The sequence below is a fragment of the Pogona vitticeps genome, chromosome 5 (genome assembly GCF_051106095.1).
Source record: "Pogona vitticeps strain Pit_001003342236 chromosome 5, PviZW2.1, whole genome shotgun sequence".
NCBI classification, from domain to species: Eukaryota; Metazoa; Chordata; class Lepidosauria; order Squamata; family Agamidae; genus Pogona; species Pogona vitticeps.
This window is the reverse complement of record NC_135787.1, coordinates 138,191,861-138,214,996: the sequence shown is the minus strand read 5'-3', so window position 1 is coordinate 138,214,996 and position 23,136 is coordinate 138,191,861. Positions and strand designations below refer to the sequence as shown.

Here is a 23,136-nt window from a genome sequence, read left to right as displayed (position 1 = left end):
TCCAAATACTTACCAAAGGCAGCCCCATGTAGAACATATTACAGTAATCGAACTGGGATGGAACTATGGCACAAATTGATACCACACCGCTGATAATGAATAAACACCCCAAATTAGGGGTATCTGTCAATACCATCTCACACTCCTGTACCTTCTCCAAGAAAACAAAGTGCGTGGATATTAGCAAAAAACACAAAAACGAAACTGTATTGGAAGCTAGATTTACTGCTGCTAAGAAGCTGTACAGTATTTGGTTCAAAATAATTTACTGAACATCATTTATTTCAGTCCCAATTCATTATCACAAGCAGGATGATGTGGTATGAGGGCTACTCGTTTAGGATCCATACCTAAAACATCACTCAAGAGAAACTGGTTTCCCCTTTTTCTCGGACTTGAAATCGTTCTACACGATAAAGAAGCGTACTGTATTTGCAAGCCGCTTAGGTGCTGAACTAAAACAGATGAAGCCAGGATGCTGATCTCCGGAATGAACAAGGGGAAAAGATGGTGGTCATTAGTTACGTCGGATTCACACGGGAATCCAACGGCACCAGCTTGGGTCTCCTTTCTGGTTTGCGTGGGAACCCTCCCTCCAAAGCGCCGCGAGCAGCGAGGGGGGCATATTTGGCGATAAAAAGACACCACATGAAAAAAAAAGATTAGGATTTCCGAGTTGGGGGGCAAGGAAAGGGGGAGGGGTTTTATAGGTGACTCGGGACTATAGGAGGAGGGGGGTGGGGAGGCGTCGCGCCCCATCCGGACATTTTGGAGCGAGGCGCCCCGCTCGCTCGGACGACAGGCGGGCGCTTCGGCGTCTCCCTCCAGCTCCATTTCCTGCTTGTCATCCCGCTCCGCTTTGCTGACGCCCGAGCGAGCCTCTTCCGCGTCGCCGCCGCCGCCACCGCCACCGTCTGGGGCGCTTCGGCCTTGGCCTGGCTGCGGGTTGCCGCTGGTTGGCGACCGGGGGACACGTGAGGGACAAGAAAGCGGGAGGCAGGGAGGGGGGGAGCCGGCGGGGGCGGCAGGAGTTCCCCCCGACAGCGGGCGGTGGAAGCGGCGGCGGCCGCAAAAGAAAAACAGCAGCCCGCAGACCCGGTACGGGGTCGTGGTTGTTGCTGTTCGCGGCGGCGGCGGCGGCGGCGGCTCCCGCTCCGGCTCCACCTCCTCCTCCTCCTCCCCGTCTTCTCGCTGCTCCCTTTCTTTGGGTCCGTCGGCTCAGCGAGCCTGCTCTCTCTCTCTCCCCCCCCCCCGCCACCCCGCTCGCCCGCCCGCCCGCCCGCCTCTCTCCGCTCGCTCCTCCTTATTGACAAATACACAAAGGGCCGCGCCGGGCTGGAGACGCGTCTGGAGCCGGCATGGGAGACAAGAAGAGCCCCACCAGGTGAGGCGGGAGGCACGGCAAGCGGGGCCGGGAAAGGGAAGGAAAAGGGCCTCCTCAGCCAGGCCGGCGTTGAACGGGCAGGGAGGGAAGGGAGGCAGGGAGGGAGGGGGCGCCGGGGGTGGGGGAGTACATAAAAAAGGAAAAGGCGGCGGGCACCGAGGGGGCTCCGGCTTCTCCCTCTGTCTGCGCTCTCGCCGCCGCTGCCGAAGCCTTTGGCGCCCCCCACTGTAGCCGGAGCGATGGCGGGGGAGGAGGAGGAGGAGGAGGAGGAGGGGAAAAAAGGGGGGCGAGGTAATGGGGGGCGAGCGGCGGCAGCAGCTTCTGGGGCGCAGCGAGGAGGCCTCGGAGGAAGGAGGAAGGCGAGAGCCCGAGAGTGAGCGAGCGGCCGCGGCGATGTCTTGCTTCGTCTTCTAACCCTCCCGGTGCCTTTCCTCTTTTCTCTCCCCCTCCTCCTCCTCTCCCCCATTTTGTGGGGTGGGGGGCCCTTCAGGCCGAAGCGGCAGCCGAAACCCTCCTCCGACGAGGGCTATTGGGACTGCAGCGTGTGCACCTTCCGGAACAGCGCCGAGGCCTTCAAGTGCATGATGTGCGATGTGAGGAAGGGCACCTCCACCCGGTGAGTGAGTGAGCGAGCGAGCGAGCGAGAGGCCTGGACCGACCCGGACACCCGACGAGCCCGTCAGCCGAGGGGGAGCGGGTGGGAACGGGCGAGCTGGCCGCGGCGGGGCGGGGGCGGGGGCGGCCAAAGGACGAGAAAGCTGCCTCGGAAAAGCGGCCGGGAGGGCCGCTAGGAAGACGAGACGAGCCACCATGAGAGCCACCAGGGCAGGATGATTATTTCTTGCCCTCCCTCCTCAGGGGAGGGTGACAGAAGGGAAGGGATTTAGTGCAGGCAGCAGCTGTCGCCGCTGCTTTCCTTCTCTTTCTCCTTTCCCCTTTTGCCCCAATGAAGACTCTTCGCCAGCCGAAGAAGCATTTATTTTCGGCGAACTTGAAATGTGTACATCGGTAAACAGCCTCTAAATGACGTGGTTCACATTGCCCGTCACTTGGGCTAGAAAGAGAGTAGCATGAGAAGCTAAAAACCTTTTCGATTTGGCTTTGCTGTAATCACATAACACAGTTATCTGAAGTGTTGGGTGCATTTTAAAAAGGCATGCATATTGCTAATGAAATACGACATTCACAGTATCTTGGCACGCTTCAGCTGATCAAATCTAATCGTGGCCATTTATATTTACCATGAAGAAAAGAATCATTGTTTGACTTTTGCTGAAGGAAGTGCAGAAATGGCTCAGGATATTGATGCTGGTTTTGAGACAGTGGACACCCTTACTTACACTTTCACAGTACTTCCCAATTAATTAACTTACAGTTATTTTTAAAATTATATACAGAGGTGGATTATAATAAAGTGAGAGATGATTAAAGTGTTTCTCAAATGAATTTGTCTGCATTGTTCTTGCTATTACTTCGTTAAATCAGGAACTTGTTGACTGCTACTTTCCCTTTCAGAAAAAGGTACCCATCCTTGCTTAATGGAATGTGTGTGAGGGAGAGAAGAAGGACCTTTCTTTTAGAGTGATCTATCAATTAGTATTGGGGTGTGGGGACTGCCAAGGGGATTAGCTGTTGAAATCCACAAGGTGCAGGAGGAAAGGAAAAAATATAGCTACTAGTAACTTTCTGGAGCTTTAAGATACATCAGTTAGCCCTCTAGAAACATAATGTTGCTGACTGAGTAGCAGCTCTTGGCATGGGCTGTTGAGGGGAGGAACTAAGAAGTTAATAGTGCTAAAATGCACTGTTCTTAGCTCCCAGTGGTTACCTGGAAGGTTTGTGAACCACTTTTTCCTCTCACTTCTCACACTTCATCCTCACCTTCAAACCAATAAATGTTTAATTAGAGTTTTTTTTTAAATGTTACTTAATATTTATTTTTATCTCTTTTCTAATCATTGGTAAGCAGCCTTAGCTCCTTATACTGGGGGAATTGTGGCATAGGAAATTAATTAATAATAAATATGGACAAACCTGCTTTTTTTCTTACCTGCCTCAGTATCTTGAATTGTAGTGCAAGGTTCTGAATAGAGGACCACTTCATCAGCTGTTAGACAGGGCCATATAGAATTGAAAATAAGGTTTTGTTCTCAATACTGTAATTTACTGCAGTACTTTATTTCAACCGGCAACTATTTACATGAATAAAGTGTGTGATTTGGAGATATTAGTGAATCAGTGCCTGAAATCCTGTTCTGTAACTTACACCGCACAAAGTTGATGATGTCATGAGCCATTGCCGTTTTATTTAAATACAAAAAATCTGATTCTCCCCTGAAGGTCTGAAGGCTCCCATTGGATCTTTTTTGTTGTGAAGAAGTTATTGGAGACCACAGGATGAGGGAGTCTATAAATTCCCAAAACTAACCATAAAATCAGCACAGCAGTAGCTATTTTAGAAAATTCAAGACTTTACACCCATCCTATGGCCCCCAACAGCTTCTCCATGATGGAAGGCAGCTTCTGAGAGCCTTAGGACTCAGGACAGGTGGGATCAGATATTTTTTATTTCTGAATAATCATAGCGGATGGTGATGTTATCAGCCTTAAGCAGCAACTTGTTGCAACAAGATTTTAGCCTGTGCATCTAAATCCACTTTCTGATTCCCAGTCATTGGTAGTAATGCTGACTTCTGTGAGGCCTATTGTAATTTATTTTTCTTAGCTTACCAAACGGTATCAGATTTCATATTCATAGCATTTTCATATACACTTGGCTTTTGATGGTGATTTTTAACCAAGAGAAATGTTTTTGTGCCATTTATTGATAATGAAAAACATTTATTACACCTGTTATAGGAGAGATCCATTTAAGTGCATGGAAAATTCTGTATGATCAAGAAATAAGAGTCTGTTATGCACTAATATGGGAGGGAGAAATGCTGGGGTACTAAATTGTGCTTGGAGTCCTTGGTACAAATATATATTTGCCAAGTACCAAGGACTTCATTGGAGCAAGTACATAGATCATTGAGTTTTTATTTACCTAATACATGTGAATGTTACATTGAGTGTAGGAGGCTTATGGTTTGATAGAAGTGAATATGTTTCTCTAGATCTTGAGCCCCAAATGTATCTTGTACATGACAGAAAACAAAATTGAAGCGGGTAGAGGTCCTACAAACGTTAGTTATTAGAGATTAGGGTTTTCTGGATTACAAATACCATAATTCTCCATTCTGTGAATTCTGCTTGTCTTACAGGCACTTTTCAATGTGATGCTCCCAGAGGAAAAGTAGAAATTAGAAGGCTTTGAGGTTTAAGCTAGGCTGAGCACTTTGCTTAGAAAGAAAGCTCCCAGTTAGCACAGGAGCAGGAACAGGAAGCTTGGGTGGAGCTTGGCCTAGCTAAGCCTCAAAGCGTTCTAGTGTAGACCTTTCTCAGAGATGCATCAAACTGAGGTGTTTGAAAGGTGCCTACAAGACAGGTAGAAATCCTTGAATGGAGAATTATAATATTTGTAAGTCAGAAAAATTTGAAAATCTCTGTTAGTTATGAATGGTTTCAAATGCACTAGGAGGCAGATGTTAGTATTTTGCACAGCTGCTAAATAATGTCCAGGGTAATCCAGTCATAAAGCACATTGTAGCAGTCAATCCTAAAGCTAATAAGAGCATAGTTCAGCATATGTATGCCCATATTCTCCAAGAGGTGGGTGCCTATGAAGATTTTGAAATGTACTCTTGATGACCAGCTACTGCCTGTTTGTTAAAAAAGACAGTGTTGAGAAGGATTCTGGCCTCAAAACCTGCTGAGGTTTCATCTCTTACAGGCATAATAAACGCTTCCAAAACCTGGCAGTTTTTCTCAGATTCACCCCATTTTGTCTGGAGTCAGCTTTAACTTGGTTAACTCCATTCATTTGACCATAGTACATAGATTTTTTTTTTAAAAAAAGGCTGCAACCACAGATCATTGATTCTCAACTAGGGTTGCATGTTAGAATTTCAGATATGGGCAGTCTGACCAAAAAAAGAAAAAGAAAAAGAAAAGAAAAAGAAAAAGATTCTGTACTTTTTAGGAAATTGGAAAACGTTATTGAGAGAATATTATGAATCTATGGTTTTCTTAATGTACAACTGATTCCATCATGGCATGATGCGTAAGTGTGGGTTTTAATTGAGTAAAAATAATTTTCCATAAATTTCCAAATTGATTTGTTTGGGGTGGTATTTTTGGTCATGATATTTCAAATTTTGAACAGTTTTCGAGGGGGGGGCAGTACTGAAAGCAGTTATGACTTTTTTGTCTTTATCAAAAGTGGGCATGGGCTTAAAAAGGTAAAGTGGCACAGCACTCAGTGCTTAGTTAACGAATTACAGCTCGATGATAACACCTAACTCTAAAGCTGTAGATGACATATTCTGTTGAGTGTCGGTCAGAGAACTGCACTATAAAACATCACCCACCAATTCCCAAAAGACCAAAGTGTTACCTCAGGAATCCAAATGGAAAGGGGCATTGGAATTTGTGAATGAAATATTTGTTCTGCAGATTGTCAATCTGTATCTCGATAAAAATGGTTTAGGTATACAAGTGGTTTAAGTATCTGGCTGCAGAGCCAGAGGTTGGGAGTTCAGTTCCCCACTGTGCCTCCTCGACAGGGGCTTGAAGTCAGTGATCCATAGAGTCCCTTCCAGCTCTACAGTTCTAAGATCTTTATCCTGTATATATTTCATGAAGTTTGACAAGTGTTACGCTGCAGTAAGAGGTCATGTGATTATATCCTCTTATTATTTTCTGTCTAAATAATTTCCGATATAAATAGAGATTAGAGTTTTTTTAACAAGAAAATTCTTCCATTTTGTACAATTCTGTGCTGAATATTCTGTTCAGTTAAATTTGTTAATTGAAGTTTATTAAATTCAGTAGAATCCAGATTTAGCTAACTGACTTTCATCAATGTTTGTATGTTCTCTTAGTCTTAGTGATACTATACACCTTGTTTATTTACCTGTTTTCCTTGTAGTTTAGTTATTCAGGAAACCTGTGTTTCATTAAAATTTCATTTAGTGAGCTCTTTCTAACCTATATTCATTCTCAGTTTGCCTAAATTTAGTATTTTTCACTGGTATCATAAGAGGCAGGTGATTGTGCTAATAATGATGATCATGTGCTGTCAAGTCAATTCTGACTTATGGTGATCCTTTTCTGAGTATACAAGGCAGAGAAAGCTCTGAAAAGTTGTTTACCATTCTCTTCTTTTGGGGGCACTCTGGGATTGTGTAGCTTGCCCACTGCTACACAGGCTGACTCACCTTCCAGGAGGCACAGCAGGGAATCAGACTCCCAACCTCTGACTCCACAGCCAGATACCTAAACCACTGAGCTATCCAGCAAGCTGATAGAAGATTGTGCTAAATATAAAAATAGAGCAGATGTGGTACCATGGTCTTTCCCCTGTCTGCCACGGCCTGGTACTTCTCTAGTATTTCCTTATTACTATTGATTGTATTCAGCTGCATAATGACAGAATTAAAATACTGTATATGAATGTAACAGATTTTAAAGAGCCGCCTTGCTAGAGTAGATCAAGGTCTGTGCAGTTCAGCATGCCATTTCCAATACACGTCTGAAACCTTGGAAGCAGCATATTAATATATGGGCTTGTCTTTGCTTTTGTTCCAGGTATTTGGTAATTAGAGATTATATTATTGTTGTTAAACATGAAGGGATAAATCCTATTTTAGTCCAAAAAAAGTAGAATGAATTGAGCTTTGTCAAATCAAAACTTGCATAAGTCCCATTGATTCATAGTGGTGGGGAAATACCAGGAAGATTATGTATACCCATTCTTTCCTATAACTTTAAAGGGGTAACCTCAGAGACAAGCAAAACATTTAAATGTTCTGATATAAGAAAATTTGATTTGCTTTCATATCTATATCTATCCATCTTGCTTACATGCATATATATTCAGGCAATTACCCTCTAGCCATGTACAGCTCTCAAGTGAGTCTGTATAGAATTGTTATATCAGGTCTTTAGCAGCTATGTTGACAGCCTTTTCTAAATTTACACTTCAAGGACATTACACATTGTCCATTCAAATCAGACCAAATGTAAATAGATTTTGCAGGACTGAAAACAAATTTGGGGATTGAATGTGAGATCGGTATTCTGTAAAAAGTATGGTGTCGTAACTGCTAGGTGGTACAATGAACAAATTCCCTTGCTGTTGTGCTTTTGAGGATAAATGCTTTCTGTGTGGAAGAGATAGTCTCAGATGGTTCCCAAATGGCATTGCTTTGCATCATAAAACCTCTGCCCAAATATTCCACAATACTACGTGACAATCTATTAAATCTTCAAAATTGAGAAACATTAGCAATTCTGTCCTCAGAAATGCACAGCTTCAGATTATTATGTATTCATTAACAGATGTGTGTGTTTGCTAATGATGTGTCTATATGTTTTTCCTGTTCTAGTGTGCAGGACAGATATGTGTGGATTAAATCAAGTAACTCCATATTTTCACCAAATACATTTATAGTACAGCAATATTGTCTTTCTATTTAAAGCAGCATTTATCCTTTCTAGCTGAAAAGCATTGAAAGCAGCTTTTTACAGAAAAAAAAACAAGTCAAACTCCTGTTTTGTTTGCCGAGACAAACATGAACTTAAAGTCTAAAAGATATCGCATAAAAGGGAAAAAAGGTAGGATGGAAAGCAAATTCAGGAATCAATTGTTAAAGAGAAATAATACCCTTTATAATTGCCGACTAGAATGGAAACTGTTCAGGGAAAAGGAGGGGTCTGATGGAGCTAGTCTTTCAGCAATGCCTGTTTCTCATCTTTGCTGCAGCCTGATGGAATGGTTGCTGCCAGGTAACAGTTAAGAGAAGAATCTGATGGAGCAATAAGTATTTCTAACAGTCTTTCATTATAGCCTTCATTGGTTGAAAACAGGATGGTGAGTTTAGTAGATAATTGGTATGATCTGGCAGAGTTTTTCTTATGTTCTTAAAGAAAAAAAATCTGGAATGCTATACTTGAGCTTTTCCTGACAATGCCACCCCAAAAGCATTGGACTACCACTCACACAATCCCCAGCAAGCAGACCATTGACTGTAGTAGGGGAGGTAATCTCATACTTTTGAGGATGTCAAAGTGGGAATGCCCCTTTATATATGGCAATATTAATCATTCAGATGGTTCTAGAACCTCTAAAAGACAACTCTAGAAGAAAGCAACATGTATATCTAAAATGTTGATGTGCTGCGTATCTGGATGAACATCCTGTTGTTTGGTGAATACATTCAGTGAAGCTAGAATATACATCTAATTTACACTGTGGAACCTGAAGAAGACGCTAGTCATTGTAGACTGAGACATATATTTAGTTAACTCTTTATCTATACTATTTTTTTGTTAGTGTTAAGAGATGGTATATATGTGTAGAGGAAAAATGGTAATTGTTACAGGAAATTATTTCAAAAGGTTGCCATTTTTCCTGTGGCTTAATATAAAATTAAGTCTTTTGTGGATCCAAGAAGATTAAATTTTAGCATTTTTACAGAGCATTAAAGCTTTGAAACTTTGATTTACAGAAGTTAATGACTGTAAATACACAGTCATTTCTGTGTATGTTAGTTAGGCATCCTTCAATTGAATTTTTGGAATTTAAATATTTTTTTTCTGGGTCCCTGTCAAAGTAAGAATCGGTGCATATAATAATTTGCATTCTTCTGCAAGTGGGCTTCAGATCTTACAACTGAACTCAGTGGGTGGGAGGGAGGTGAGAATGGATAGATTGTAAGAATTTTTTAATAGAAGGGAAAGAGCTATTTAGAGCACTTAAATTTTAATGAAGGGCTTTTATTTATCTGACTGGCGTTTTTTAAAAAAATGTATCCTGCTCTCTAAAGCCAAGAAATAAGGTACCTGTTATTTAAAAACAGCAACAAGCAGGTAGGTTTTTAAGATCTCTTCCGTTGGAATAAATACCACAATTCCTCACTAGCCATAAAAACATATATGTAGACACTAACAAAACAAAGGATGGAAAACATGTGGTCCTTCATACACTGTCAGACTGCAGTCTTCATCAGCCATAGCCAGCAAAGGTAGCTATGAAGGTTAAGAAGTGTTGCAGTCTGGAGAACTATAAATAGTTCAGTGGAGTGAAGACTTGTCACACCATTTTATTAGCTCTGATTTGTTTTTAGGTTATACTTTAAGGAATCATCCCAGAATTTTAAAAGCTCAGTTATATTTACGTTAGTGTTTCAAATAATTCATGAAAAGATGGTTGCTTATTTAAGAAGAAAAAATGAGCAACTTTCCTCCAGTCCCCTCGGTGGAGGTCAAGAGACTAGAAATGGTTTATCTACACCTTTTGTAATACAGGGCAGGGATATTAATGGAGATTAGGTTGTTACTCTATCCCTCCACCTACCTGAGTGCAGGCCATCATCGTTATCATGTACCCAAAGCAAGCACACTTCAAATAGGAGTTTCCATTAAGGATGGGTGATGGACACTTTTCAGCAGGTAAAATCAAAAGTGTTGCAATTTTGTGATTAGCTGTGCATGACTAGGATCTTTATATGTGTATGAATTTATAATGGAGTTGGCCTGAATCTAATTTGCAGTCCCATTTAGAGTAGACACGTTGAATCAGTAGGATTGGCAGAAATATTGACTTACTATTCAGCAGTTGATTCAATACGCTTACTCTAGAGCAGTGGTTCTTAAACTTTGTTACTCAGATGCTTTTGAACTGCAACTCCCAGAAACCCCAGTCAGGACAGCTGGTGGTGAAGGCTTCTGGGAGTTGCAGTCCAAAACTCCTGAGTAACCCAAGGTTAAGAACCAGTTCTCTAGAGTCTTGGGACTAGTAACTGGATTTGGAGCTTAGTGTACTTGTGTTAAAAAATCACACACGAAAGACAATTCTCTCAGGCAAGTTGATTTTGCACTTCTGTCTTTCTCCCAGATTCAGAGTAATGGAGGAAGATGCAGCTCTCTATTCCATAGTGCAGCCTCTTCCAGTGTCCTTTGATGTTTTCCCACAGTTGGCAGAGATTGGGCAGTGTGGAAAATCTTTGTGACTCTCCTGCTCTCTAGGGGGAAGATGGCACAAAAATAAATTGCTTTCCATATAGTGTATTATCCGATGGGAGGATATTAGAAGAAATTCTGAGAAACTTATTTTCTCACACTCTCTTTAGAAAAAGTTCAGCAATGAATTGCTAATGTCTCTTTCATGTCTGCTTTGATGTTCTCCCAGTTGGGAAGATTTTAACAGAACACGAGAAGCATTGTACAGTTGTTGAGAATAGTGCATCTGAGAGTAAAATCATTGTTCTTTTTAAAATGTGGATGTAATTTTTGAAGTTGTTTTCTATAACCACTTATTAGTTTCTTATGTCTTTATAAAATAAAATACTGATGACACCAGTGTTCCAGGTTTATATGAACTATTTTTTTAGCAAAGTTATGACTGAAGATGAGCTAGACATTTTTGCACAATGAACTGAGTTTTTATGGTATTAACTGATGTTTAGGGTACTATTCTCTGATGCCTTGACATTCTCTAAGAACAGGGCATGACTTGTGATGTTGGACATTATGTTAGTTTTCCCACCTGGTTTGGGGAAGGACCTTTCTCACTCTTCTTTTGTAATGTTAATCACAGAAGTCATTAAACCCCGGTTATACCAGAGGTTGCTGGGTCTTCTAGTTCTTAATGGTTTTGTTCATCCTTCCTCATTACCTAGTGTGTAGAATTAAACCAAAGGGAGCGTAAATTCATATCAGTATAAAGGAGGCTTGATGCAGGAGAAAAAATAGCTGAGACAAGATATAAAGGAGAATCTGATGTTTAGATGCAAGAGTGTTCTCTTGTGGATCTTTAAATTTGGCATCTTCAGGGTTCTTTTCGTATAGCTTTCTAAATGTGAGCCTTAAAAAAAGTTAAGAAGACAGAAAAATTAATCTGTGTCATTCTGCCAGTTTTCAGAAGGTTTAAGAAGGTCCAGTGGTTTATCGTGGAACTGGATGCATAAAACCTATAATTCTCTTTTCTTTTGTTGAGTGTTTTCTGCTTAGAAAATGGCTGAAAGATGTTTCATACAGTTACAATTTAAGATGCACATTTCAAAAGTGATATTTCACTATGAAAATGTAACGTGCACAGATTTGGTTTTAGCTTAATGTTCAATAGGAGTACACGCCAAAGAAATTGAAGTGCCTGCAGGAGAAACTTCATACATTTAGATAAAATTATGAACAGTTTGATATGATATGACCCTGAAATAGATAGATAGATTTTGAATATGATACTGGCTTTCACAGACTAGCTTGTCCTTGATGGTTCAACACTTAGTTACTAAGCCTTGTTCAAACACTTGCACTCTGAAGCAGGGGTGAGGAGAGGGTCAGAAGAGATGGAAATACAGAGATAAGGCACCAGGCTTCCATCTCACCATAGAGATATCTGAAAACCTTTTTTTTTGGGGGGGGGGGGGGTTGGTGCACTGCATCACATTGACTGTGCAGGATGCAATCCAGTAGTCCAGTGATGGAGGCAGACGGATTTGTGGTTCTGCAGTTGTTGTCCTGTGCTCTTCCATCATGTATTCTGCTTCAGACTGGAAACTGTAGACCAACAACATCTGGAGGGCTACACATTTATTAGTGTTTTAATAGGCAAACCTTTTAAATTATGTTCCAATTAAGGGGATCTGGGCTTTCTCAGCTGGGTATATTAATTCTTGCAATTGAAACATTTGAATTGAGACAAACTGATAGATACATTCTATATGTAAATAGCATCTTCACATATTATTTAATGTCAATATGTTTTGAACACTTGGAGTTCATCACTGATTTATGAACTCTTTTTTGATCTCCACAAGAAGCATTCTAGGCCTTTATACTTCAGTTCTTAAAATGAGGGGGAAGATGTATTCGCGAAGGCTTTCACGGCTGGGATCTAATGGTTGTTGTGGGTTTTTCGGGCTTCTTGGCCGTGTTCTGAAGGTGGTTCTTCCTAACGTTTCACCAGTCTCTGTGGCCGGAATCTTCAGAGGACAGCAAACTGTCCTCTGAAGATGCCGGCCACAGAGACTGGCGAAACGTTAGGAAGAACCACCTTCAGAACACGGCCAAGAAGCCCGAAAAACCCACAACAACCATGAGGGGGAAGAACCTATTTATTAAATATTATGCTGATTAATAAAGCAAAAGTATGTTATGCAAATTCAGTTTATGAAATAAAAAGTTTAAAAAATACACTTGGTACTTTATTGAAATGTAGTTTTCTTGTTAAAAAAGTTTTGGACAGTATGATCCCATGGTCCCATTAAGGTAGAGGGTTGCTACACTAACAGTAATGCTGGCAATATTGTAGTTGTAATCCCATCCTCAACCTGCAGCAAAGTCAAGAGCATAGCAGTAGCCATAGAAACAAGCACTGATTTAGCATTATGGACAGACAGTCTCACACGGACCTTGGTAACACCACTACCAATGAAAGCATCGTGTGATGATGATGTCAACATTAGCTATGCATGGAAAGCACCAGATGCACAGCAACAGCTGAATGACCCTGTGACTTTGTATCCCTCCCTTCTTCAGACACAGTACAGAATCAGGGAGCTAGAAATAGATCACAGTAGCTTCCCTGTGATGGATTACTGTGGCCTAAAAGAAAAGCAATTGGCATATGTAGCCATAATCTTTACAGTATAGCTTTCTACAAACAGTGGTTTGACAAACCAAACACCATTTTATCAGGTAGACAAATGGAGCCACAAAGGAAAGCAACCAGTTCCATTCTCATTACAGCACCTCCTCTACTCCCCTGCTGAGTGGCAAGGTGACATGCACATTGGAAACATCAGCTGTCCCAGTAAAATGCTTCATGTTCCACTGTGGGAATAAGGCTCACACAAAGAAAATGATTAGAATATTCCATGCAACACAGTTATATCTATAGCTAGGAGAAGGATTTTTGCAAAAAAGATATGCAAAGGACAGGTAGCGACAACATCAAGGATTCTTCAGGCATCATTAACAAAACTGCATAGAAGGGTGCATGTTGAGACACTGAATCAGTTCCACAAAACAAAGCTTAGTTTTGGAGTATGCATCCAAGGACAGTGAATCTGAATGCAAAAGTGTTAATAGCAATAACCTAACCCAATCCATAGAGGAGTTTCTTAACTTGAGAAAAAGCAATTTTGTGATATAAAATGTTTGTAGTATCAGGTAGATTAAACATATGACACTGCCTTCCCAGTAAGCTTTGTAGACAACTAAGGGATTCAGGTTCAATCTTTTGCCATTGTTCTGTAGAGGAAGGGGCTAGGAGCAGAGAGGCAAATACTCTTGGTCCTATTTTCAGAGGAAGTAACAACCAGTTGAAATGATAATAATCTAATCTGGATAATTTTGGTCCAATCAAGATCTCAGATTCCTTTCATTAATCCCATGTTCTAGCCCTACTTCCCATATACTGTATTCTGGTTGATTACTAGTTTCTGCTGATCCCACCTTATCATCAAGAGATGAATGTTGCTTGGTTGATTATCACACCAACAGTAACTTGGGGAAACTACAAAGCTATACTGCATTGGGGGCTCTTCTTTTTTTTTCGTGCTAGTAGTAATCTAGGCTATTACCCCTTTTCCCTGAAAATAAGACCTAACTTGAAAATAAGCCGTAGTATGATTTTTCAGAATGCTCATAATATAAGCCCTACCCCAAAATAAACCCCAGTTAAGTGAAACCCCACCCTCCACCATTGTGCAGCAAGCAGAAGAAGATGACATGACTGTATTTAAATAAATGTAGATTGTTGTACATGAGAAAAATTCCCTGAAAATAAGCCCTAATGTGTTTTTTTGAAGCAAAAATTAATATAAGACCCTGTCTTATTTTTGGGGAAACATGGTATATAGACTTCTCATCTCAGTAGCATATTGTGGTGGAAATCTTACTGCCTCTCATTGTGTGTACTTCATTGGGAACACTTAATGTGAGTAGTAAACAAGAGATTCTATGCCAGCTGGTACTCCAGGAAATATGACCAGATATACATATGCAACAAAATACGGCAGTAGAATGGACTTTACAGTATTGGACTGCAGATGGAGCCCCAATTCTGGGAGAAAGGTGGCATACACATGAAACATATAAACAAATAAACTAATCCAGATGAACAACCATCACAGTTAATGGTCTAACACTGATGTTTTGAACTGTCCATAATGTCTACAAAAAATGAAGTTAACAGTCTAACCTGGAGGCTGCCAGAGCATAAGTAACTATAGCCAGCGTATCTGTATCGTGAAGTTGATAAAAAGCACTTAGATTTACTGAAGGGCCTGTAGATCTGATTTTTAAATGCAAGCATAGTGGCTTTCAAAGCAATTGAACACCAACTAGTGAACGATCCACTAATATTTAAGTTAGGATTGAACTTTTTTGGACTTTGTTCCTCACTGCCTTCGCTGAACAATTTAGCACATCTATGGTGTCAGCTGAATCTGATACAAAATATAAAAATTTACTTTAGTGATAGCTGTACATTGATGGCAACTAAAGTGTCTATGGATGTTTCTTAACAGTTAAGTGTAGATTGTGATATGTGCAAGGAACAAGATAATACTGCCAGACCCCATAGTGTAGGTGTTTTGAGTTTTAATGCTCAGCTATAATCCTGCTATTACACTTTCCCCTTTCACATTCATCAGTACTCACTTCATGCAATAGTTGTTTTCTGCCTATAATATGGCGTCATCCGCATATTTTAAATTATTCATCTTCCAACAATTTACATTCATCCTGAATCCAGTCCAGCTTTTCATATGCTGTGTTTTACATCTAGATTGAGCAGATAAATTCACTAATTACATGCTGTCAGTTCTGGGATATGGTAACCCTTACCAGGGTTTTTCAGGTGTAGAGTATTCAGAAGTGGTTTATCATCCCCTTCTTCCTGAAGGGTAAGCTAGGAACTGTGTAGATTGAACAGACAGACAAAATACACTCATCTCACATCTTTGCCAATGAGAAGCCATTCTGTTTCTCCATACTCTGTCCTAGTACTAGCCTCTTGCCCAGATTATTGGTTACTCATCAGCACAATCAAATATAGTGCCACACATATTTCTTTTAAAATGGTCCACACTGTCAAAGGCTTTACTGTCATATACTGATGGTCATATAGGTGGAGATTTAAAATACCTTTCCACAAGAAACTGGAATCTCAGCTGATGTAAAGGAAGCAGTGGTAACTTTACTGGATTCCTCCATTCTAGCAAATGATTGATATCCAATTTCTAGCTGCTTTTATTTGGGTAGGATCCTTGAAAGTATGATCTTAGCTTGAATGCCCAGTGTGGAGTAATGGACAGAGCAGTGGTGGCAAACCTTTTTGAGCCTGAGTGCCCAAACGGCGACACAAAACCAAATTATTTCTTTCGAAGTGCCAACACTGCAATTAAATCTGAATACTGATGTTTTAGTTTAGAAAAAAACAACTTATACAGTTATCTGAATTAACCATCACCTTTTGTCTTCAAAGAAAAACATAACAGAACTTTCAATGATACAAACACTTTTTTATTGAAAAATAAAGATGAACTCTAGTAAATGGAAGCAAATATCAAAGTAATACGAGCGAAGTAATTTATACAAACTTAAAATATTTCTACGCATGTATTTTTGATAAGGGATACTCAACTTGGCATCCTATTGCACATTGTGATTTTTTAATGTTGTATGCATGCTGATAATCTGTCAAACCTTGGCCCATAGGCTGTTAGTTTGAGAGCAACACATGCAGCACCCGGACAACCCAGATAGTGTGTGTGGGTGCTGACCTTGAGCCAGACATCCTGGAGAGTGAAGTCAAGTGGGCCTTAGAAAGCACAGCTAATAACAAGGCCCGTGGAGGTGATGACATTCCAGCTGAACTATTTAAAATCTTAAAAGATGATGCTGTTCAGGTGCTATACTCAATATGCCAGCAAGTTTGGAAAACTCAGCAGTGGCCAGAAGATTAGAAAAGATCAGTCTGCATCCCAATCCCAAAGAAGGGCAGTGCCAAAGAATGCTCCAACTACCATACAATTGCACTCATTTCACATGCTAGTAAGATTATGCTCAAAATCCTCCAAGGTAGGCTTCAGCAGTACTTGGACCAAGAACTCCCAGAAGTACAAGCTGGATTTTGAAGGGGCAGAGGAACTAGAGACCAAATTGCTAACATGCGTTGGATTATGGAAGAAGCCAGAGAGTTCCAGAAAAACATCTACTCCTGCTTCATTGACTATGCAAAAGCCTTTGACTGTGTGGACCACAGCAAACTATGGCAAATTCTTAAAAGGGAGTGTCTGACCACCTTATCCATCTCCTGAATAATCTATATGTGGGACAGGAAGCAATAGTTAGAACAGGATATGAAACAACTGATTGGTTCAAAATTGGGAAAGGAGTACAATAAGGCTGCATATTGTCCTCCAGCTTATTTAACTTATATGCAGAATACATCATGCGAAAGGCCAGACTGGATGAATCCCAAGCCGTAATTAAGACTGCTGGAAGAAATAACAACCTCAGATATGCAGATGATACCAGAAAGTCAGGAGGAATTAAAGAACCTCGTAATGAGGGTGAAAGAGGAGAGGGCAAAAATGGTCTGAATCTCATCATCAAAAAAAAACTAAGATCATGGTCACTGGTTCCATCACCTCCTGGGAAATAGAAGGGGAAGATATGGAAGCAGTAACAGGTTTTACTTTCTTGGGGTCCCTGATCACTGCAGATGGGGACAGCAGCCCCCAAATTAAAAGACGCCTGCTTCTTGGGGGGGAAAGTAATGACAAACCTAGACAGGTAAAAAAGCAGAGAGATCACCTTGTCAACAAAAGTCCGAATAGCCAAAGCTATGGTTTTTATGATGTATGGAAGTGAGAGCTGGACCATAAAGAAGGCCGATCACCGAAGAATTGATGCATTTGAATTGTGGTGCTGGAGGTGACTCTTGAGAGTTCCCTGGACTGTAAAGAGAAGAAATCTATCATTTGAAGGAAATCAACCCTGAGATCTCACTGGAAAGACAGATCCTGAAGCTGAGGCCCCAATACTTTGGCCATCTCACAAGAAGAGAAGACTACCTGGAAAAGCCTCTGATGTTGGAAAAGTGTGAAAGCCACAGGAGAAGGGGACGACAGAGGATGAGATGGATGGACAGTGTCATCGAAGCTACCAACATGAATTTGACCCAACTCCGGGAGGCAGTGGAAGACAGGAGGGTTTGGCATACTCTGGTCCATGGAGTCACGAAGTGTCAGACATGACTTAACGACTAAACAACAACAACATTTATAAAGCTTATTAAGTACATTGAAATTCTGGACTTGTTTCCTGCAAAGTAAACCACCCTCAGAAAAGCAGCTATATATAGGAGTGCAGACTTTTAATGCACATTTTATACACTACATAAAGTGTATACACACATTTTACTTATTTGAAATGTAGTGGAAAAGAGTTTTACAGATATCATGACTTGTCAGAAAGGTAAGTAAAGCATATTAAATGTGGAGTTTCACTACAAGCTAAAATAACCAAATAAAGGGTACTGTACTACAGTGGCATCATAAGAAGACCAACTCACTGGAAAAGGCAGCAATGCAGGAAAAAGTGCAAAGCTGTAGGAAAAAAGGAAGACTGCACATGAGATGGATTGACTTAATAAAGAAACCCACAGTCTTTTGTTTTAAGAGCTTTTGTTTGGTGTTGCAGTCAAAGTAGGACCAGGAGCAGAAAAACTGGGATTCAGATTTGGGGAATAAACTGTGATACTCTTTCCTGCTTTGGGGATGAGAAATAGAGAAATGTGATTGCTACACACTTCAGACTTCTGCTGTTCTCAGCAGGAACTGCAGAGCTAAATGCAGTGGAGATTTATAGTTTTGAGTCTCTCTCTCTCTCTCTCTCTCTCTCTCTCTCTCTCTCTCACACACACACACACACACACACACACACACACACACACACACACACACACACACACACACACACACACACACACACACACACACACACACATCCTTGCTCCTTCCATTTTCTACATACATTTAAACAAGCTTGATGAAGTCACATGTTCCTTTCCTCCTTAACTGAAGCCTTTCCTTCCTCCTGCTTGGAGTCACCTCCAGGCAGAAGCAGTCATTCACAAGCCCCGGATTGACTGCCAGGGGTCCTTCTACACCTGTAATCAATCAAGGAATCTTATATCTGACAAAGAAGGAGTGTCGGAAGCAAGGAAGGTAGCAGGAAGAGGTGGCTGACGATGGTGCAGTTTGAGGTTCGGCTGCGGGGGGTGGGGGTGGGGGTGGGGGGGGGGTAGCAGGGGGTAGTGCTCTTCTTGCATGCCGAGGGAGACGTCTCCACGTGCCACCTGTGGCACGCGTGCCATAGGTTCGCCATCACTGGGATAGAGTGATGAACTGGGGACTCAGGAGACCTGAGTTCAAATTCCCATTTGGCCATAGAAACTTACTCCTTAAATACCTCACCTTGAAAGCCCTTTCAGTGTTGCTATTACAGTGGTGCCTCAACTTACGACTATAATCCATTCCAGAAGATGGACATAACTCGAAATGATCGTAAGTCGAAGCACCATTTCCCATTGAAATGCATTGGAATGTGATTAAACCATTCCGCCCCCCCCCCAAAAAAAACACCCCAAAATAAATAAATAAAGCACACAGCAGCCCCGTTGGAAGGCATCTGGATTACCAAAGGTTCACCACTCCTAGTGACTGGTGTTTGACCTTCCTGAGTGAAGATAAACTGAACCTCATCTACTTCGTCATCACTGTAGTATATGTGTCAAATTGCTGAAAGTTGTTTTCCTAGTACATTTTAACAAGTTCTTTATGAGATACATTGTGAATAAAAGCATTTCAGATTCACAGTGATTACCCTGTTTCCCTGAAAATAAGACCTAACCTGAAAATAAGCCCTAGTATGATTTTTCAGGATGCTCATAATATAAGCCCTACCCCAAAACTAAGCCCTAGTTAAGTGCAATCTTGCCTTCCACCACTGTGCAGCAACCAGAAAATAACATGACTGTATTTTAATAAATGTAGATTGTTATACATGAAAAAAAAACATCCCCTGAAAATAAGCCCTAATGCTTTAATTGGAGCAAAAATTAACATAAGACCCTGTCTTGTTTTCAGGGAAACACAGTAGCAAAATCTGCAAATCATTTTTTTCATATTGAGAAGTTACTGCCAGTAAATTTTCAAGAAGGTGAGGGAGGAGAACCAGGGAAAAGGGCATGGAGTGTGTGTAGAAGGTGTTTATTTGACCTTGAGAGCAAGGGGCTCTTTACAGAGGGTACTTTTTTGGAGCAAGGAAATGAGATGGGAGACTTCCATACAAAAAAAGTAAATTAAACTCAAAGTGTATTGAATTTTTTCCTTCTCAAGTGTTATCCAGTAGAAGCAGATTCACAGCCCCTCCCCAATAATTTTGTATTATTATATTAATATTATTAGGGTAAAATTATATTCTGAAAAAAATCTAATATTAATGTGTTTTCTTTACCATATTAAAATTCCTTTTTATGCAAATGTGGTGATGGAGTTTACTTGGCTGTTATAAAAGTACAATGCACACTTTTAGGGTTGCTTTTTCTACACACTCCTTAATATTTTTAAATACAGTATATATACAGTCCCAAACCTTGAAAGTTGCATCTTGAAGACAGTAGGAGAAAGCATTGTTTTCATAGAGGCAGCCAGGAAAAGTGAAGACAATGAATAGTGAATTACAGAAGAGAAAGAAATTGGGAGTCAGGTTTGCTCACTCATTTCAGACTTTCTTCTCTTTGCCCCATGAGCATGGGTTAAATTCAACCCTGTGTTACATTTGTGCCATCTGCCTTCTGCCATTGAAGATCCTCTGTGTGCTTACTTAAAAGTGCAGTATAAAAGCTCTCAGCAATATGCAGTGCTTTTAATGTCATGCTTAATTTAATACTTAATCTTCTGTCAAGTAGGTATTACAGGAATCACAATGAAAGTTCATGATCAGGTTCTCACAAGCTGTCTGAAAGCTATCCAGCCCTCATAAAACTACTTTCTTTGTTGTGTGAACTCAACTTTCCTTTTTTTCCAGCTGGACAGATCTAAGTCCTGAAGTCTTAAGGGTGTTTCGTTGTTTCCTAATTGTATATTCATTTTATTTTAAAAATAAGTGGCTTTAACTATTTCTGTTTGGTTCTTGAATAAATTACTGAACTGGAAACTGATAATGGAATTCATCTATCTTGTCCTATTATGTATGGTGGTCTCCTGCAGATGACTTCATGTCAAACAGATTAAAAGCCATGTCTGGATTTCAATGAGTCCAGCAAGAGTTATTAAATATTAAATAAGGAATATTAGTAATAGATACCTACCTCCAAGGAAAACAGACAAAAAATGCTTTGAGCTCCATTTAATTTTATATGTTGGAGGTGCACACGTAAAAAGTATTTGGGGGAACTTGGAATAATATTTTTAAGTAAAACATCATCATAAATTGCTGACCTTAAAATATTGCCTGATTTTTAATTTCTGCTTTAGCATAAGCTTATCGTATGAGTGGTCATCACCATATGGAGTGTATTGAGTTAATACCACTGTGTCACTCCAGATAAGATTTCTGCAAAGTAGTCAGTTTTTAAAAGGGCTACTGATTTTTCAAGAGTAGCACATATTTGCTAAAATTAGATGTGGGCAAAGACAGGTGCTACTAGCGAGAAATGTATAGGTCAAGGAATAACTCTTTAAAGACATGATTACATATAATTTTAAAATATTTTAAATGGGATTACAGCTGTAGCTTTTTAGGTAAAGGTAAAGGTTCCCCTTGACAATTTGTCCAGTTGTGTCCGACTCTAGGGGGCGATGCTCATCTCTGTTTCCAACCCATAGAGCTAGCGTTTGTCTGAAGACAATCTTCCGTGGTCATGTGGCCAGCGTAACTAGACACAGAACACTATTACCTTCCCACCGTGGTGGTACCTATTTATCTACTCGCATTTTGCATGCTTTCGAACCACGAGGTTGGCGGGAGCTGGGACAAGCAATGGGGGCTCACTCCATCAAGTGGATTCGATCTTAAAACTGCAGGTCTTATGACCTTGCAACACAGAGGCTTCTGTGGTTTAACCTGCAGCGCCACCACGTCCACGTCACCCTGTAGCTTTTTAGTAGATGTTAAATTGCAACCACAGTTATTTTATCAACTTTCGAAACATGCAAACCACATACAGTACTTATAGGTGAAGTCTAGATTATTCCCCAGATGAATGCATCTTAACAGTTATTTTATCAGATCTTCAATGCATATTGAATTTTAGAAATAGAATGCAAATTGAAGTATGTTCTTTTTTTCCTTTTCTTTTTAAGGTCTGGCATTTCAGAATATCCCTTTCTTTTAACTTGAAAGAGAAGCAGAGCTAGGGAGCTGTGAATCAGAAGTTAAAAACCAGTTTCTACATACCGGAGAGAAGTCAGTAGAACAGCCTTTGATGCTTTTCTTTCACACGGCTTGCTTTTAACACTAACAGGAGCTACTGTTTAGGTAACATATTCTTGACTGGAGTCCAAGAAGGGATACCTGCCCTGAGGGACTGTTGTTTGTGCAATAGTGGCCTTGGCTTGCTCAGTCCCTTCCACAGATAGATGAAGCCTTCCTGTTTTGGAAGCAGCAAGTGTTGATCCAGCTTCCATCTATTTCTTTAATTGGTTTAAATAAAAATAAAATATAGCTTGTTAATAGTAAAATTAAAGGTAAAAGATAAAGGTTCCCCTTGACATTTAGTCCAGAGGATGTGCCGTGTGCCGTGCTCATTCCCGTCTCCAAGCCGTAGCATTTGTCCATAGACAGTTTCCGTGGTCACGTGGCCAGCGTGACTAGACACGGAACACCGTTACCTTCCCACTGTGGTGGTACCTATTTATCTACTCGCATTTACATGCTTTTGAACTGCTAGGTTGGCAGGAGCTGGGAGAAGCGATGGGAGCTCACTCCGTCGCATGGATTCGATCTTACGACTGCTGGTCTTCTGACCTTGCAGCACAGAAGGTTCTGCGGTTTAACCCACAGCATCACCATGTCCCTAGTAAAAGGGGAGGGCAATTTAACTCCAAAATACAAGGAGCGATTTGCATAAATGGAAACATGTTAAAAGAGTGAGACATTGTGAGTTAGGGGGAATATCCACTTTGCCCCTCACAGGGTGAGCCAAGGTGACCTTTCTGGAAATGGACTTCACATATAATAATATGGTGGATCCTAGGGATAGAATGATTATTGCAGGTTGTACACCTGGAGCTTGTAACCCCTTCTCATCAAGTGAATGGACAGCTCTTTCCTATGCTTTCTAAGTCCTAAGGCAGGGATGGTGAACCTATGACATGCATGCCACAGTTGGCATGCAGAGCCCTCTCTGTGGGCATGTGAGCAATAAGTTGCCATTGATAAATATTTATGAGTCCTCTGATCTCGGATTTCGACATTCCCCTCTGCTGGTGCAGTGGTCCAATGGAGGGGTGCAATGTTGTCCGTCTAGCCCAATGGGGGATTGGAGGACCAGTAAGTATTTCTCTGTTAATACCACCCCTAGGAAAAGAAAACACCAGGCATTTAACCCTTGCAGTGCAGGGGGAGTT

The 23,136-nt window shown here is 40.9% G+C and overlaps 1 protein-coding gene across 1 annotated transcript in view; it reads left to right on the top strand.

Moving 5' to 3' along the window:
• Window positions 1-1,003: 1,003 nt before the first annotated feature.
• The window catches only part of YAF2 (YY1 associated factor 2), a 41,866-nt gene continuing 19,733 nt past the window's right edge, over window positions 1,004-23,136 (top strand). Inside the window, exons 1-2 of the mRNA XM_073000472.2 lie at window positions 1,004-1,384; window positions 1,875-2,000. Coding sequence (XP_072856573.1) covers window positions 1,359-1,384; window positions 1,875-2,000 — 152 coding nt within the window. The 5' untranslated portion in view covers window positions 1,004-1,358. The remainder of the gene's footprint in view (window positions 1,385-1,874; window positions 2,001-23,136) is intronic.